Source organism: Chrysemys picta, chromosome 10 (genome assembly GCF_011386835.1).
Source record: "Chrysemys picta bellii isolate R12L10 chromosome 10, ASM1138683v2, whole genome shotgun sequence".
NCBI lineage: Eukaryota > Metazoa > Chordata > Testudines > Emydidae > Chrysemys > Chrysemys picta.
In genome coordinates, this window is record NC_088800.1 from 27,772,244 (window position 1) to 27,790,557 (window position 18,314).

Genomic DNA, 18,314 nt, shown 5'->3' on the forward strand with positions numbered 1-18,314 from the left:
GAGTGGGGGGGAGAGTCCAGGGCTGGGGCGGCAGGGAGGTGTGGGGGGAGCCCAGGGCTGGGGTGGGGGGCAGCCAAAATTTGTTTTGCTTGGGGCGGCAAAAAACCTAGAGCCGGCCCTGCCTAGAAACACTCTTTTGTAGTCATGTTGGTAGGGTTACCATAGTTAACAAATAAAAAAAGAGGACCCTCCACGGGGCCCTGACCCCACCCATTTCCCACCCCAGCTCCGCCCCTTCCCCGCCCCTTCCCCGCCCTAACTCCACCCCCTCCTCCCTCCCACTCCCAGCCACGCGAAAAGGGCTGCCCGAGCGCTACCGGCTTCACGGTTTGCTGGGCAGCCCCCAGACCCTGCGCCCCCGGCCGGCGCTTCCGCTGGAGCCCGGGAGGGGAAGCGCCCAGCCAGGGGTGCAGGGTCTGGAGGCTGTCCGGCAAACCATGAAGCCGGTAGCGCTTGGGCCTCGGGCAGCCCCTATGCCTCCGGACCCTGCGTCCCCGGCAGGGCACTTCCCCTCCCGGGCTCCGGCGGCGCAGGGTTCGGAGGCATGGGGGCTGCCCAAAGCCCGTAGCGCTCGGCTCTTAAACAGAGCCAAAGAGTCAGGGGAGGAGCAGAGCCGCCGCGGCCGGAGGCTCTGCTCCTCCCCTGACTCTTCGGCTCTGTTTAAGAGCCGGGCTGCCCGAGCGCTACCGGCTTCGGGCAGCCCCCATGCCTCCGGACCCTGCGCCGCCGGAGCCCGGGAGGGGAAGTGCCCGGCCGGCGGCTGGGGTCCGGAGGCAAGGGGGCTGCCTGAAGCCCATAGCGCTCGGGCAGTTCGGCTCTTAAACAGAGCCGAAGAGTCAGGGGAGGAGCAGAGCAGCCGCGGGAGGGGAAGTGCCCTGCCGGCATTTTCCCGGACATGTTCGGCTTTTTCGCAATTCCCCCCGGACGGGGGTTTGATTGCCGAAAAGCTGGACATGTCTGGGAAAAACCGGACGTATGGTAACCCTACATGTTGGTACAGTTTATCTGCCACCTTTCTACTTTAAAGTTGGTAGGCGAAGGGATCCTTCTACATGGTGGGCCATGGGACTACACTGATTCATGCAAGCTGAGGATCTGGCTCACAGATTGTAAAACACTAATGCCCAGTTTTCTGCCTTGCTCTTTGAATTTCTGCCCCTAGAGTGAGATTCTCAACCATGCTCTGGCCAGGTAAACGGGCTAAAGGGTCTCTAAAATCAGCATCTGGTCTGGGTAGAATTCCCCCTTGGCACAGGAACTAAGGAAGACAGCAGCAGACTGTCCTTTCAGCAACACTCTTGCAAATCCTGACATAGCAGGTATGGCTTGGGGCCAGGCTGCAGAATACAGCACTGCTTAAATTCAGGGCACTTGTCCCTCAGGGCTGCCTAAATTGTACTGAGGGCTGCTTAAAGCCACCTTAGTCCCTCTCCGCCTGGGTTGTCAGTTTTGTTCTGTGCATTTAAAGGCACAGCACAGAATCTTACCTCTAGTGTTTTAAGCTTTCAATCGATCATACTCACAAAATTGGTTTTGTGCCTATTTTGCACATGCAAACAACTATTTGTGCAGACAAGGCACCTAAGTATCAAATTTGTGTGTGCAAATATTTGTTGAGTACACATAACAGGTGTATGCTAAATGTTGTATCTGCAATTTGGAGCCTGGTTTGAGGTTAGTTGAAAATTTGACCTTATAAATGCTGCAGAATCTTACTCTACAGGCCATTGTTGTTTTTAAATGTGTTCATGCACATATTAAAAATGACTGCTCTCTGAATGTCCTGTTTAATATACACTGCACCTCAACTACTTTATCCAGAAAATATTTAATCTTTAATAGCTGTTTCACAATTTCACATTTTTTCAGCCATTTATCTAATAATGTATCTTGTACTTGATACTATCAGCACTTAGGCCAGGCAGCAGAAATGACAACATGTGTTTACTGCAGTGTGAGAATGTGGTTTCCCAGATGTTATCATAGAATTATAGATGTGTAGGACTGAAGGGCCCTCAATAGATCATCTAGTTCAGTCCCCTGCACTCAAGGCAGGACTAAGTAATAACCGGACCATTCCTGACAGGTGTTTGTCTAACCTGTTCTTAAAAACCTCCTATGACGGAGATACCACAGCCTCCCTTGGCAATTTGTTCTAGTGCTTAACTACCCGAACAGTTAGGAAGTTTTTCCTAATCTCCAACCTAAACCTCCCTTGCTGTAATTTAAGCCCATGCTTCTTGTCTTATCCTCAGAACAACTTTTCAGCCTCCTCTTTGTAACAACCTTTTATGCACTTGAAAACTATTATCATGCCCCCTCTTAGTCTTCTCTTCTTCAGACTAAACAAACCCAATTTTTTCAACCTTCCCTCATAGGTCATGTTTTCTAGACCTTTAATCATTTTGTTTCTCCAATTTGTCCACATCTCTCTTGAAATGTGGCACCCAGAACTGGACACAATACTTCAGTTGAGGCCTTATCAGCGTAGAGTAGAGTGGAAGAATTCCTTCATGTGTTCCTAAGTCCCAGAGGTTTTCTCAGTGAAACTGGACATATATCTGTGGAGGGGTAGCATAGTTTTGTGGTGCCAGTAGACAGCCGGTCCATCCCATGAATTATTATTTTGATGACCACCAATGGACTGAACATGCAGTGCTGAGAACTTTCTGTGCAGAGCTGAGCACCTTCAACTTCAGTGGAATGTGCAAGTGCTGGCAACTTTGCAGAAGGTACTCAGACCTCACAGGATTGGGCCCCAAATGACTATTTAAAATAGCTGACTTCTAGTCATAGTACAGTAGGTATTTGCACCTGTTAATGTAAAAATGCCTTGTAAATTGTTCATTATTACTTCCCCCCCACTCTAAATAGAAATGAAACAATGTTTTTGCACTGAATTCTGTATCTGAGATTATGTTTTCATTGGGAAATTTTTCAAACTTCAAAGAATCTTTTCAAAGCCAAAGCATGTTATAATATGTCACATTGCATGTTTGTCATATCTTTTGTGTTTGTTTCATTCTGTATTGCAGATAAGGAGACATTTGAGACCATTCCTGCAAAATCACACAATAATCAGTTAGTGCAAGAAGAAAGTAACATCACTCTCTCTTGTGAATTTCAAATGAAGCGCTCAGGACAACCATTTATTATATATTGGATCAAATATACAGAAACAAGCAAATGCCTGATTTCTGTTGAGAGAGAGCTATATACTTTCTCATATAATACACATTGCTGTATTGATGAGATGATCAAAGGACGACTATTGAACTATACAAGCTTAGATTCAGACAAGACACATGTAGTCCATAATATGACCATCTTGAATGTTACTTACTCTGACAGTGGAACTTATTTATGTGTTGTAAATGCCTGGTCAAGAGGTAAACATGTGTGGAAGATTGCAAATAACCTTTCTATAGAAGTGAGGACTCAAGCCATTCCATGTAAGTTAGAAGTTTTGTAGTTGCGCTTGATACCAGAGTTGCCTATAATTTTGCCAAACTTTTGCTATTTGGGATAAAATGTTCCATGCTGGGAAAACTTCAGCGAAAATGGTTCGGCCATTTTTGAGAACAATCCATGGAAAAATATGCTGTATTGCCCATGTTAAAGATTCTGGTGACATTTTCTTTGAGCAGATCTAGTGCCCCATGCTTTGGAATAGGGACGTGACATTTGGCAGGAGAGCAGCCTTCGTGTTAGCAGTGTCCCTTTTACCATTACCATGAAAGTCTGCCCACATTTGGCCAAGTTATAAGCCTTTAAAAGTCACAGTCCACAGATGCTCAGTAGAGACTTCTTAGATTTCACCCACTGAATTCCCCAATGCTCCAGCCCAATGCTGAGTGGGACTTTCCCTGCACTTGCAGGTCTGGGCTGCTGTGAGCCATGCTGCATCCAGTTCCAAGCAATTGAACAGAGACTGAACTTCTGTGCTCTCAGTGACATCCCTGTTGGGCCCAGGCTTCATGTAGGAGGAAGAATGAAGAGATGATAGAAGCTAGCCAGCCAGTGGTGGGAGGGTGGAGAGAGCAGAGTGTGACAAGGAGTTTGTGGAAGACTGAATGCAGGAGGCTAGTGGATAGGGGCGGCAGAAGAGGGAAACGGGACTGGGAGCTGGGGTTGGGGAGACTGGGACTGAGAGCTGGAGACAGAAATGTGTGTGTGTGTTTATGTGGAGGAGGACACTAGAAGCCAGTAGGTGGGGGGAGACTGAGGTCAGATGAGGAACTGGGAAGAGATTGGGATTGGCTGGGCAAGGTACCTGGGACTGAGAAGCAGTGGGATAGGGGGAGGAGGAAAGGGAGGGTCAGAGATCTGATGAGCCAGGATGTGTGTGTGTGTGTGTGGGGAGAAGTAGAAATGGCTGGGCAAAAAATAGTGTTCTAAGGAGCCGGGATGGGGTGGGGAAAGTGCTGTGATTAGACAAGGAGTCTAGGGAGGGAGAATGGGACTGGGAACCCGTGGGGATGGGGAAGATGAGTGTGGGAGGGGGAGACTGGAGGCAAGCATTGAGAAGAGGACTGGTGACTGCAATTAGGGTAGGCAAGGAGAATAGGACTGGGATGGCGACAGAGGTGAAAGTAAGTGGATCCAGTCCAGTCCAGTCCGGTGTACTGAGAAGAGCCAGTATGCCGTTTCGGACCAAACCGGCTTCCCCAGGCTGGCAATTTAAAGGGCCCGGGGCTCCCTGCAGCGGCCGGAGCCCCAGGCCCTTTAAATCGCCTCTCAAACCCCAGTGCTGGAGCCTCGGGGTAGCGGCGGTAGGGTTCCAGCAGTGATTTAAAGAGGCCGGGGCTCTGGCTGTTGCAGGGAGCCCTGGGCCCTTTAATGAGCTGCCCAAGCCCCACTGCTGGAGCCCCAGGGTAGTGGCGGCAGGGCTCCGGCGGTGATTTAAAGGGCCAGTGGCTCCGCTGCGGTAGCTGGGACAACTGTGACCACATTGGACAGCTGTGACCTTTCAGCTAGTACAAAACATGCATGAGGGAGAAGGCACAAGGAGCAGTGCATTGGTTTGCCATAACTGCAATCTCTGCGATCACCTGAGTGCAGAAACTGCTTCCAGGGACACAAGATGCCTAAAAAGTGGAATAGAAGATGCAGGGAGATAGTATGGCCATGGCCTGACCCGCTCCACCCTACACTCTCCTTTGGGGAAGCACAGCATCTGTTCTTGCCCAGCAATGCAGGGGAGTTCCAGGAGACAGTGAGTAAATTGCTTTCCTGTCACGTATGGCTTTGAATACACATAGAAAGGCCTTTTATGGTTCATTTAAGCTCAGAATTCTCAAAGTCATATTCTTGAGTGTTGGTACCATTGTTCTGGCCTGTATTTCTCTTGAGCACTAATTTGCCTTTGTAAAACAGACATGAAATCCCCACTACTACTCCTTTTTACAGTAAAAAAAAAAATCACTTTATGAGTAATGGGCCATAGTTTCCTCTCAAATGCAATTGCTTTGATATCAGTGTAACTGACACCTGGGAGGAAAATTAGTGTGAGATTGTTATTCAGAAGATATAATGAATGCTGACATATACGACTTTCTCTAAAACCATTTCTAAAAGATCTCTACTGGCCATTACATTGTTTTTCTTTGAAAGGACCTGGAGAATAGAAGTCGGTTTGAAAATGACTATCTTTTGTCTGATTTTATGGAGAAAACCCAGCATAGTAGCCTTGATTACCCAATTTTGACTATTCAGTGAGCTATCTTACAAAATATTATGGGGCAGATCCTCTACTGATATAAATTCTCATAGCTCCATTATGAAGCTATAACAGTTTACACCAGGGGAACATAGGAATTGTCACACTCAGACCATTGGTTCATTTAGTTCAGAATCCTGCCTCCGGCAGTGGCCTTCACCAGGTGTGTAAGAAGTAGATGCAAGAATCCCCATAATGGACAATTATGGCACAACTTGCTCATAGGGGAAGTTTCTTCTCAACACCTATCAGCTAGAGATTGGCTGTATCCTGAAGCAAGAGGGTTTTATAGCCCTCATCAGGGCCGGCTCCAGGGTTTTGGCCGCCCCAAGCAGCCAAAAAAAAAAAGCCGCGATCGCAATTGCGATCTGCAGTGGCAATTCGGCGGGAGGTCCTTCACTCCAAGGCGGAGTGAGGGACCGTCCGCCGAATTGACGCCGAATACCTGGACGTGCCGCCCCTCTCCAGAGCAGCCGCCCCAAGCACCTGCTTGACAAGCTGGTGCCTGGAGCCAGCCCTGGCCCTCATACATCTTATCCTATCTAACGTAACTATCCTTAGTGTGTGAAAACCTATATACAAAAGTTTTTTTTCTCCTGCTGATAACAGCCCACTTTAATTGATTAGTCTTGTTAGAGTTGGTATGGCAATACCCATTTTTCATGTTCTCTGTGTACATATATCTTCCTACAGTATTTTCCACTGTATGCATCTGATGAAGTGAGTTTTAGCCCACGAAAGCTTATGCCCAATTAAATTTGTTAGTTTCTAAGGTGCCACAAGGACTCCTCCTTCTTTTTGCCGAACATGGATACCACTCTGAAACCTATATAAATGAATGATTGCTTTAGGAACAAAAATCTTTATTTTCCTCCAGTTTTATACTGGTGTAATTCTGTTGGCTTCATTGGAGATACTCCTGCTTTACATAAGTGAGAGGAGCATCAGAAACTTAGACACTCAGGTGTGATTAGTAGAGCAGGTAGAATCAATTAAGGACACTATTAGCCCCTACCATAAGTTTTGCTTCTTTAAAACAGGCACATTGGGTATAATGATGTGAAGGGAGACAGGGGTCCTTTATGTATCCTCAGAAAAGGTACAGCACAAACCATGTTCCAGGAATCAGGACCTTCAGCAGAGCCACGCTCCTAGTAACCTAACAAAAACAGCTGGCCTGTAGTTGGCTGCCTGATTGACTAGATCGCCGGATTGGTTTGAAGTGTCAGCAGCCCAGCACTTAAGCCCAGCAGCAGTTCTGTGTCTCTTCAAATCGTGTACTCATGTCTGAGCTAGCTCCTGTGTGTGCTTGTTCTAGCCCTGCTCCACTTCAGTTAACCTATGTCTGATCCTTGGATCTGATTCCTAATTTCAGTTCTGGCACCTAGGCTCTGACTCTGGGCTCTGGTGCCTGTGCCAACCACTAGGCATGACTGTCCATGTCCTGGCCACTGACATCATGGCAGTGAAAGTGTCCTCACATAAGCCTTTTTAGCTATCACAAAGGTGAGAGGAACCTCAGCTAGGATGAGAGGATAGGTGTATCTCTGTGTATATTTAAATCTTCAGTCCACTAGAATTTCCATATTCTCCATTTACTTTCCCCTGCCCACCTCAAAAGCTTGACACTGAGTGAAGTGATCCTCTTTCAAGGGTCCGGTGGCTCCATCCTGGATGCTCAGATGGGATCACTCCAAGGGGTTGAGTATGATGTCTTTGCAGGGGTGCTAGAACAATTTGTATGAGGTTGCTGAGAGCCATTGAACCAAACTGTAAACCCTGTATATAACGGAAACTACTTCAAGGCAGGGAGAGTAGCAACACTGCCTGTACCCCTAGTTCCAGCACCCATGTGTCTTTGTAGTGTTCCCATCTCTTGCTGGTCCGGGTAGGGTGACCAGATAGCAAGTGTGAAAAATTGGGACACTTTATTTTTCGGGGTGGAGAGAGAAAGAAAAATGTATAAGAATAATCCCCTAATATCTGGTCTGGTCACCCTAGGTATGGGGAACTTGGGGTCTGAACTTGGACACTGTGGTGCATTGCATAGCTACAAGCTCACCCAGATGGCTTTGATGTTGCATTCTGGAATAAAATAGGCTGTGACCCACAATTCTCATGTTAGACTATATAAAGGGCATGTCACAGGCTACTGAGCTATAAAGGCTATACATACCTAGGGACTTCAATGATATTGTGCTAACGACATGAGGGAAGGCTGAGTAGCTCATGTTGTGATAGGAACCCAGAAGTTTGTGTGTAATTTTTAGCATTATTCACCAACTTCCTGTCTTGTGTTTTTTACCTAGTTGAGAAGGATATTAACAGGAATATCATGGCTTTTTCTAAAAAAATCATATATAAAATATGTCTTCCCTTCTGCAATTTTATAAAAAAAATTCTGAAAGAAAGAAAAGTAAAACAGGAGGAAAACTTTACATGTTTTTCTAACTTCCAGTTTGCTTTTTAAACAACTGTTAATAGTTTGTATTTGTAATTGGTCACACATCATAGGTTGAATTTAGTCCAAATCCAAATGTAAACACTGTCTCGCAGCTCGCCATCAGATAATCCTGATGTGCTGCAGGTTGCCCACCATTGCTATAAAAGGTGACTGGCATTTTTCTTGTGCTCAAAGGATCATATCCCACTGTCACTGAAGTTGGTAAAAGACTCCCTTTAAATGTAATGGGAAGTGGATCAGACCCTAAATGAAGACAGATTGTACTGCTTTGATGTCACAGCCTTGCAATAAAGCTTTCTGATGATAACATAGCTACAAGATAGGCATTCATTTTGCTAGCTGGCATTGGGATTTTTGCTACATCCATTAAGAATAATACAATAGACTCAATACATTAAGTAGAATAGAACATGATATGCATTTTTATGCCTCTGATTTTAGTTTCCATATTGTACCATGTTTTGTTTTGTTAATTTTAGCCTTCGTATATGTGATACCAGTGAATTGCAAGAGGGCTTATAAAAACCATGGAACGGAGGTAGTATGTAATATTACAGAAAAAGCTTTGAAAAAAGTGCAAATTAGCTTAAAAGTATTAATGTTAAAGTGTTTCAAGTTGCTGGCAGGTAAATATTAACTGAATCCAGGGACATGTTTGTTATTGTGGACAATATTAATATTCATTCACTTCACAAAGGGCTTGTGAGAGTAATCAATTCATCTTCTTACTGGGCTATGAATATGTAAAGTCTATAGCCCCAGTCCTGCTTATACTTAAGCACATGCTTAACTTTAAGCATGTTAGCTTCATTGAAGGGAAAGGGACTATTTCCAAGGTGCGAAGTTCAGCATATTCTTAAGTGGTCACAGGATTGGGGCTTATGTAGGTGCAAGATTATTATGATGTAAATTAAAGGGAACGCAGGGCCTTACAAGAGTTCCTCACAAGCAGCATAGACCCCCAGTTACTCTGCATCCCGGGCTGTCCACGTTCATGGAGGGGTGGGGACTGCAGAGTGGTGGCTGTGGGGGGAAGCAGGGTGTCACAAAATTCACCCGAGCCCCAGCTGCTCAGGTCAAGGAAGCCCCCTTCCCCAGTGGCATAGCCAGCTTCTAACATCAGGGGGAGTGAACACATAAAAAAAGGCGCCCCCGACATATCAAATTACTAATCAGGTAGTAGGGTTTACAATGTTATAACAAGAGATGATGCTATTACCATTATCCAGTCAACTTGCGCACTACTATTTTGAATTAGTGATAATTCACAGAGAGAGAAAGAAGAAAGCTGAATTTAGAGAACAATTATTAACCAGATTCCTGGTTATTCTCCAGCCACTTTGCTCTAGTCCATAGCACAAAAAGAACAGGAGTACAAGTACTCCTGTTCTTTTTATGGATACAGACTAACACGGCTGCTACTCTGAAACCGTCCATAGCACAAAGCACCATAAACCCAGTAGAATCTGGCCAAGAGACTATTCACCTCAAATTGACATCTGCTACACCCTCCCCCCCCCCCCCCAATTCCCAGTCACCACTATTCAGGAGATAGCTAAGTGAAAAGGTGACATGGCTGAAGAATTTAGCAGGCAATTGAAAACTAGTATAGAGTCTGTGTAGTCCCTGAGAACACTGCTTCATCCTGAGCACTGGGGCTGCAGCTAGTCAGCAGTGAGACTGGGGAGACATAACTGGCACCTTAAAGCACATTTACTCGTCTTTCATTCACAAGCTGCAGTAAGCACAGTTTCACAGGCCGGGGCGCAGCATTGGGGGGTAAGTACAGGGGGGGCAATAACCCAAAGTTGCTCCTTTGCCTCCTGGTCCTGCCGTTTCCTCAACCCCCTCCGCTGAAGAGCGACCATGAGGAAAAAACATCCACCCCCCTTTGCCTCCCTTCTCCACCGGCACCAGCTGGGCTTCAGAGCCCCCTTCCCTGCCGCGCGGCTGCCTCGCTCTGCATGGGGCTGCCGGGGACCGGGGCTGCTGCTCCTCAGCCTCCCGCTGCGCAGGGGGTGCTGCGCTGCCACCCCTTCCCGGCAGAGCCCACCCCGGCTTAGGGAGCCTCCTCCTCATCCCCGGGGAGTCCGGCAACCAGCCGATGCTGCCTGCAGACCCAGAGCTAGGGAGCTGGGCTGGGGATGCAGGGGGGCCGGTGCGGAGCCCAGAGCCAGCCGGCGGCCACACGCAAAACCCGGCTCCAGACACCGAGTCCGGAGCCCAGTGCTGGCTGCCTGGAAACTGGGAAGGCGCCGCATTTGGAAAATGTGCACAGAGGGGAGCTGCCGCTCCCCCCAGCTACGCTACTGGGCGGGGAGGGACACTCCGGAGCAGGGGGGCGGGGGAGGGGAGGCGGCAGGGGCCGGGGCCGTGGCCTGCTCCAGGTAGAAACCCAGCTCCAGATATTGGTGGAGCACAGCCCCCAGCCTGGAATATTCCTGGTGCTCGGGCACCAGGAGGCCATATAACCTGCCGCCCACCCGTGTGCAGGGGTGGCAGGTTTGTAGACATTTTGGTGGTGCCCAGAACCCCGCCCCCTCCCCCGCCCAAGGCTCTGGGAGGGAGTTTGGGTGAGGGAGGAGGTCTGGGGTGCAGGCCCTAGGCTGGGGCAGGGGTTTGGGGTGCAGGTTCTGGGAGGGAGTTTGGGGATGGGAGTGGTTCAGAGGGATGAGGTGCAGGGGTGAGGGCTGTGGGTTGTGGCTGCAGATGAGGGGTTTGGAGTGTGGGAGGGGCTCAGGGCAAGAGTAGGGGTGAGGGCTCTGTCTGGGGCTGGGAATGGGAGGTTTGGGGTGTGGGAGGGGCTCAGGGCTGGGGCAGAGGGTTGGGGTATGGGGGATGAGGGCTCTGGCTGGGACTGGGGATAAGGTGTTTGGGGTGCTGGAGGGGCTCGGGCAGAGGGTTGAGGGTGCGGTGGGGGGGTGAAAGCTCTGGCTGGGGGTGTGGGCTCTGGGGTGGGGCAGGGCTGGGGATGAGTTTGGGGTGCAGGCAGGCTCCGGGACAGGGGCCAGATGGGAGGACTCCCCCCAGCCTTTTCCCTGCCGCCTGGCAGCAGCTGTACAAGCTCTGGGGGAGGAGCCCCCTTTTCCTGCCCTCCCCCCCAGCAGCACACTCACCCCCACCACTGTCACTGTATGTGCTCCTAGGGCCCCTCTCAGGTCCAGGAAGGGCAGGCTCACAGTCAGTCTGCCCTGGCAGTAGAGATGGGGGGCACTAGGACCCTGCGGCAGCAGTTGTTACAGGGGAAAGACAGGGACTCTCTGCTCCTGGGGCTGGGGGGGGGGGGCAAGTCGGGGCCAGGAGACACTCGGGGGAGGCATGGGAGGGGGATAAATATCTCTGTGCCAGCAGCTTTTTTTTTTTCCTCTCCACCACTTTCTGCGCCTTCCCCCCCGCCCGCTTTGTGTGCCTGAGGCAAGTGCCTCACTCCCCTCGCCCTTGTCATGGCACTGCTCTCCAGTATGTGACATTTATCTTGCTTTTTCAGTCTTAGTTATTTCTTTTCTTTCTCATTTGCAAGGCCAGAGCTCAGCATTAGCTCAATTGTGTGTCCATCAATGGGCAGAGGCCAAAGAATTTTAGAGCTGTAGAAAGTATGTATGTTTTGGCTTCTATACCACTGTATATATATGTTCATGTGCAGGGCCGGTGCAAGGAAGTTTTGCGCCCTAGGAAAAACTTCCACCTTGCACCCCCCCCCCCCCCCCGCAGCCCTGCGACAGCTCTCCGCCCCCCCCACTCTGAGGCGCCCCGCCCGCGGCAGTTCCCCTCCCCCGGGGAGCCGTGCGGCAGCTCCCCACCCCAGCTCACCTCTGCTCCGCCTCCTCTCCGAACACGCCGCCCCCGCTCTAATTCTCCTCCCCTCCCAGGCTTGCGGCGCCAAACAGCTGATTGGCGCTGCAAGCCTGGGAGGCGGGAGAAGTGGAGCAACGACCGCGCGCTCAGGGACGGAGGGTAGGAATGATGTAAAAAATAAATTGGGGGCACCGCTTTTTGGTGCCCCCAAATCTTGGTGCCCTCGGCAACCGCCAAGTTTGCCTAAATGGTAGCACCGGCCCTGTTCATGTGTCCAGTCACTCCCAATGGATCCGTGTCTGACTTTGGTTCTCACAGCCTGTCGAATCCCCAGTCTTCAGCATTTTTGGCATAGCCAAAAATGTGTCCCTTACTTCTGTAATCAAACATGCATCCTAATCCATACCTTTTTCTTTGTTACCTCTGCTTCCTAGATATTAGTAGAAGAAATGGAAATCGCAATCTTTGCAACTAATATAAAAGATTCAGGGCCAGCTTCTCACCTAATGTAAATCAGCATAGTTCTATTGAAGTTAATGGAGCTTCACTGATTTACATCATCTGAGGATTACACTTGTTCCTACCGTCTACATTCCAGTGTTTTATGCCAGTCCACTATAATACTTCACCTGATCAGGGCCCTGTATGGCCTGAGAGCAGCCTTTCCTTCTAAAACTAGATACAGTTGACATAGTAGGGGATAACCATTTTGGATTATGCTGGGACTTTTAAACCACAGCCTGTATTGGGATGTGATGGAGGGGAGGGAAAGGTCTGTACATCAGCAGCAGCTCCTAGAGGCATTTAAAGACATTAGCAGGCAGCTGTATGTTATTCCTTTACACCTTTGTTTTAGAACTTGTCATTTAGGAGGCTGCTTTGCTAACTTTACTATTTTTACTATTTCTTGTTTTGTTATATTTTATAGTGACCCTGTCTCCACTGGTGGTGGTGCCAATTCAGTGAGTCAGGTTTACACGTAATTCCCATTTACTTCAATGGCAGTTTCATGCACAGAGGTCATGCAGAAGTAGGCCAAACCCAGCAGGCCTTACACAGATACAACAAGAAATAAAATAAAATAAAATAAAATAAAAAATAAATAAATTTTCCTTGAGTGAGAATCTCCAAGTTTGACCCTTGATGATTTAATACAGGGGTGGCCAACCTGCGGCTCTTCAGAAGTTAATATGCGGCTCCTTGTACAGTCACCAATTCTGTGGCTGGAGCTACAGGCACCAACTTTCCAGTGTACCCGGGGGGTGCTCATTGCTCAACCCCTGGCTCTACCATGGGCTCTGCCCCCACTCCACCCCTTCCCGCCCTGTCCCCTGAGCCTGCCATGCCCTCGCTCCTCCCCCTCTCCCTGCTATCCTCCTGCACGCCATGAAACAGCTGATCAGGAGGTGCAAGGATGGAGAGATGCTGATCGGCAGGGCTGCTGGTGGGTGGGAGGTGCTGGGACAGGGGAGGTGGAGGGTGGGAGGGGAGCTGATGGAGGGCTGCTGATGTATTACTGTGGCTCTTTGACAATGTACATTGGTAAATTCTGGCTCCTTCTCAGGCTAAGGTAGGCCACTCTTGCTCTTGTATATTACCAAACATGCTCATTTATTTTATTTTCTTAGATTAAAAGGTGCAGTAGAGGAACTCAGCAGCCAGATATTGTCTGCCCGCAGCTGGTTGGAACAGGAATATGAACAGATTGAAAAAGAGCTTTTACAGAAAATTGATCAGTTTTGTTGGTCCTTAAGGAAAAGACCGTAGGTTTCTGTAATAAAAGAATAAAAAGCTCTGAAAATACTTCTACAGATGTATACAAGCAAATGTTGCTGAGTTGGCATTTAGTGGGATTTTCAGAAGTGCTTAAAATGGGCATAAGTCCTCAGCTGTTGATGCAATGATAAAATTCCCATTGATTGGAGCTTTTGAAAACCCACCATATAATGATAGATAAATCTGAACACTACTTTTAAATTTACAAATATTCCATCTTAAAAATAAAATGAAGAAGAAGAAGCAGCAGCAGCTTACAGTGACCAAGCCAATTTGAGAATTTTTATTAACTATATTTTATAACTGCTTAAACATTATATCTTGTATAGAAAATGATAAGTAAACATTGACACTTGTTGCATCTCTAGGGAATGAACAGTTTATTACCCAAAGAATTTGGTAATTTATTACCCAAAGAATAACCAAACATAATTATTTTCACTAATCCCAGGAAATGAGTGAAAGGGCCATAGAGATGAGATTCAGTCAGATGTCAGAGAAACTTGATAAAATAGAAGAAATACAAAAAATAACCCTGGAAGAACATGGAACAAAACAGGCTGAAGAGAAGATAAATATTCGAATCTGCAAGCTTCAGATGGAAATTAATGAAGATATAAAAGAAATGAAAGCTGAAGTTAATGCTGGTAGGATCACTACTATCGAGCTCTGTACTCTGAATTCTGCTACCATAATTTAGCTATAATAATAATACTAATTTGCATTAATGTATGTTTCATCTGAGGATCTCAAAGCTCTTTACCAACGTTGGGACCGATTTTTCAACTGGGTGCATAACGGATGTACCTACAAAACCGTGCATGCACCTGTTGCATCCACAGGTATCTGCTCTGTGGGTGAGATTCCTACAAAGCACAAAGTGAAACCCAATTAGCTTTAGATTTCCTGTTGTCATTTTCTTTGTCTTTAGAAAACAGAAGAATTCAATAGTCTGTTGAGGGAGGAGCCAGGCAAGCAGGTGTGGACTTGTGCTTGCCAACCGCTCCTGGCTGCCATAATGTGTATATGGGCACAGCTCCATTGACTTCAATGGAGTTTCACACATCTACACCAGCAGAGAATATGGCCCAGTGTCTGTCTTTATTAGCGACATTTGCTCTACTGATAATGAAAAATGCACTGTTATATGTTGTAATCTTGAATTTTGCTTTCTAATGTTCTTTAGTTTTAATGATAAAGCTAATTCAATTTCTATCTGTAATTAGGGTTTGCGGCTATCTACGAGAGCATTGGGTCCCTACGGGAAGTTCTAGAAGCCAAAGTGAAACTTGACAGGGATGAGCTACAGAAGCAGATACTTCCAGAGTTGTAACACATACTCTCAGGCAAATCATGGAAATTATCTTACAAAGTCAAATGATGATGTTACAGAGACACTAGTTATTAATTCATTAAGGGTCAAACTTGGAGAATCTCACTCAAGGAAAATTCTTCTTCTGCGTAAGGCCTGCTGGGTTTGGCCTACTCCTGCATGACCTCTGTGCCATTGGAACTGCCATTGAATTAAATGGGAATTACGGATATGCCTGACTCACTGAATTAGCACCAAACCTTCCTTTGCCCTCACCACCAGTGGAGACAGGGTCACTATAAAATATAACAAAACAAGGTAAAAACAGTAGAAATAGTAAAGTTAGCAAAGCAGCCTCCTAAATGACAAGTTCTAAAACAAAGCAAAGGTGTAAAGGAATAACATACAGCTGCCTGCTAATGTCTTTAAATACCTCCAGGAGCTGCTGCTTATGTACAGACCTTTCCCTCCCCTCCATCACATCCCAATACAAGCTGTGGTTTACAAGTCCCAGCATAATCCAAAATGTTTACCCCCTACTAAATCAACTCTATCTCTAGTATTAGAAGGAAAGGCTGCTCTCACGCCATATAGGGCCCTGATCAGGTGAAGCTTTATAGTGGAATGGCATAAAACACTGGAATGTAGACGGTAGGAACAAGTGTAATCCTCAGATGATGTAAATCAGTGAAGCTCCATTAACTTCAATAGAACTATGCTGATTTACACTAGGTGAGAAGCTTTTTTTGTGAGTAGGTGAGGAATATCATTAGGTGAGAAGCTGGCCCTGAATCTTTTATATTAGTTGCAAAGATTGCTATTTACATTTCTTCTATTAATATCTAGGAAGCAGAGGTAACAAAGAAAAAGATATGGATTCGGATGCATGTTTGATTACAGAAGTAAGGGACACATTTTTGGCTATGCCAAAAATTCTGAAGATTGGGGATTTGACTAGGCTGTGAGAACCAAAGTCAGACACTGATCCATTGGGAGTGACTGGACACATACGAAAATATATATACAGTGGCATAGAAGCCAAAACATACATACTTTCTACAGCTCTAAAATTAATGTGTGCATTTGGGACAAATCCTATGCTCCCTCTCCCCCATACTCTCTCAATGGGTTTGGAAAGCCCACTAGGTAATGGAAAGGCGAAAGAAATCATTAACAACCTGTCTCCATTGAAATAAACACACAGACACAGGGATATTCCTATTGATGCTAGGTTTTTGTAAAAGCTTGCTTTTGAAAAACTGAAATTTGCTTCTAAATTGACTTCACAAAGTCTCTGTAAAACCAAGAGGAAGAGTCTTCAGTCATTATATAATGGAGCGACTCCTTCTGGTTTTTAGTGTCAGGTTGCCCTCATGTGATCCCTTCATTTGGTCAATGGGGAGGCATCCCTTTCTGTAGCGGCAGAGAGGTTCTGACAGTTGAAATAGTGTGGTTCCTCTGGTGAGTGCAGGTTTTAGGAGGCAGGGACTATTCCTTCTGGCACAGAACCCTGTCAGGGTTTTTGGAGTTAGGAATGTAACAGGCAGTGGGATGGGTGAGGGTTGAACTGGAGGGTTTCCAGAGAGTAGTTTCCACGGTGGTCAAGTCTTTGACCTTCAAAGGAAGATTCCTCCCCAGCTTTCCCTCTATCATGGATCTCCCCAGCAACCTGAGTATCTTAGGCTGGAAACTGGGTTTGATCCTGGTCCTACAGAAATCAGTACAGTTTTGACTGAGTTAACCTAAATTAGGACTTCAGGATCTGGCTCTTAATGTGTGGATTAACGGGTGCAGAGGGCATACATGAGGCCTTCTGCCCTGGGGTGAGTGACACAATTAGTGAATTGAAAGGTCCATGGGATTATTAAGCAGATTTTTTTTTCTGGCCACTAATCTTGCATGAATGGGGAGAGGTTGGAAAAGAGGAACCTGGCATTTCTCAGGACTATGTGAGCTGGAAAATCCAGAATACGTTTTACGCATAAAGAGAGAGAGCAGCAGGCCTCAGCGAGAACTTACTAAATCCTGATGTGGTTGACTTCAGATACTAATGTAGGGGCTTGAGGTATGAGTAGGCCCATCGTTATGTCCCCTGAAGGAAGCTCACAGGCCTTAGAAGAGCATCCACAGCAGGTGAATTGGGGGGAGAGATTAAGTGGACGCATACTTACCATCTCACGGCCTGTAGGAACCAGATATTTTCTAACTTTGGAAATAGTTTGGTCCAGGATAAGCTTAGGGATGGGCAAAGGTTAGGATGTGGGAGTTTTTTGTAACTTTTTCCAAACTGGCTCACCCCTCCTTCCTGCTGAATTTACAGAAACAGAAATGCCAATAATGGGCGTGACCACAAACATTCTCCCTTAGGAGTCGCCCATTTCAATATGTTTGAGTTTGTGTTTCATGCTGCTACGCTGGCTTATGGCAGTCCAGGGAGGCTTTCATAGTACTACGAGGGCTTCTGTCTTTATGCGGAAGTTCTCATAGTGATACAATGGCTTCTGGTGGTACGGGGAGACTTTCATAGCGCTACGATGGCTTGTGGTGGTCCAGGGAAACCTTTATAGCTCTGTAATGGCTTGTGGCACTAGGGGAAGGCTTTCATAGTTCTATGATGTTTTTTGGTGGTACAGGGAGGTTTTCATAGCACTATGAGGGCTTCTGGAAGTATGGGGAGGCTTTCAGAGTGCTACAATGGCTTGTGGGGGAATTGGGAGGTTTTCATAGCATTACAATGGCTTGTGGCAGTACAAGGAGGCTATCATAGTGTTACGATGGCTTCTGGAAGTATGGGAGGCTTCAGGGCTGTCCTTAGGATTTATGGGGCCCTACGCAGTATTATTAAACTGATGCCCCTATGCTCCACTGAAGGCAGTTCCCAGCTGGCGCTGCTGACCCCAGTGTGTCGAGGGGGCACAGCCACCACCCCCGCCCATGGACCTCCAGAACTCTCCCCCCCATTGCTGACACACACCGGCAGTGGCTCAAGGCAGGCTTCGCGCTGTCACACGGGGCCTGAATCTTGCCAGAGCCCACGGCCCTCCTGCAGCCCCTAGCCACTCCTGGCTCACCACGAGCATTTTGAAAGGAAGTACCAAGCAGTAATAACAATGACAATACTACAAGTGTGTGTGTGTGTGTGAGAGAGAGAGAAAGCCAGTGCGTGTGAGAGAGACAGAGAGCGCGCCAGTGTGTGTGATTGTGTGTTGGGGGACTGTGTGACAGAGTGTGTGTTGGGAAGTGTGAGA

General features: G+C 47.2%; 2 protein-coding genes across 2 annotated transcripts in view; both read left to right on the forward strand.

The window, feature by feature from the left end:
- The window catches only part of LOC101951510 (uncharacterized), a 56,685-nt gene that overhangs the window by 12,650 nt on the left and 25,721 nt on the right, over positions 1 to 18,314 (forward strand). The gene's annotated exons all lie outside the window — the stretch shown is intronic.
- Positions 13,923 to 15,225, forward strand: LOC135973931 (protein FAM81A-like). The gene is made up of 2 exons (XM_065559496.1): positions 13,923 to 14,401; positions 14,981 to 15,225. Exons 1-2 carry the CDS (start codon positions 14,209 to 14,211, stop codon positions 15,085 to 15,087), a joined length of 300 nt encoding a protein of 99 aa, XP_065415568.1. The 5' UTR covers positions 13,923 to 14,208; the 3' UTR covers positions 15,088 to 15,225.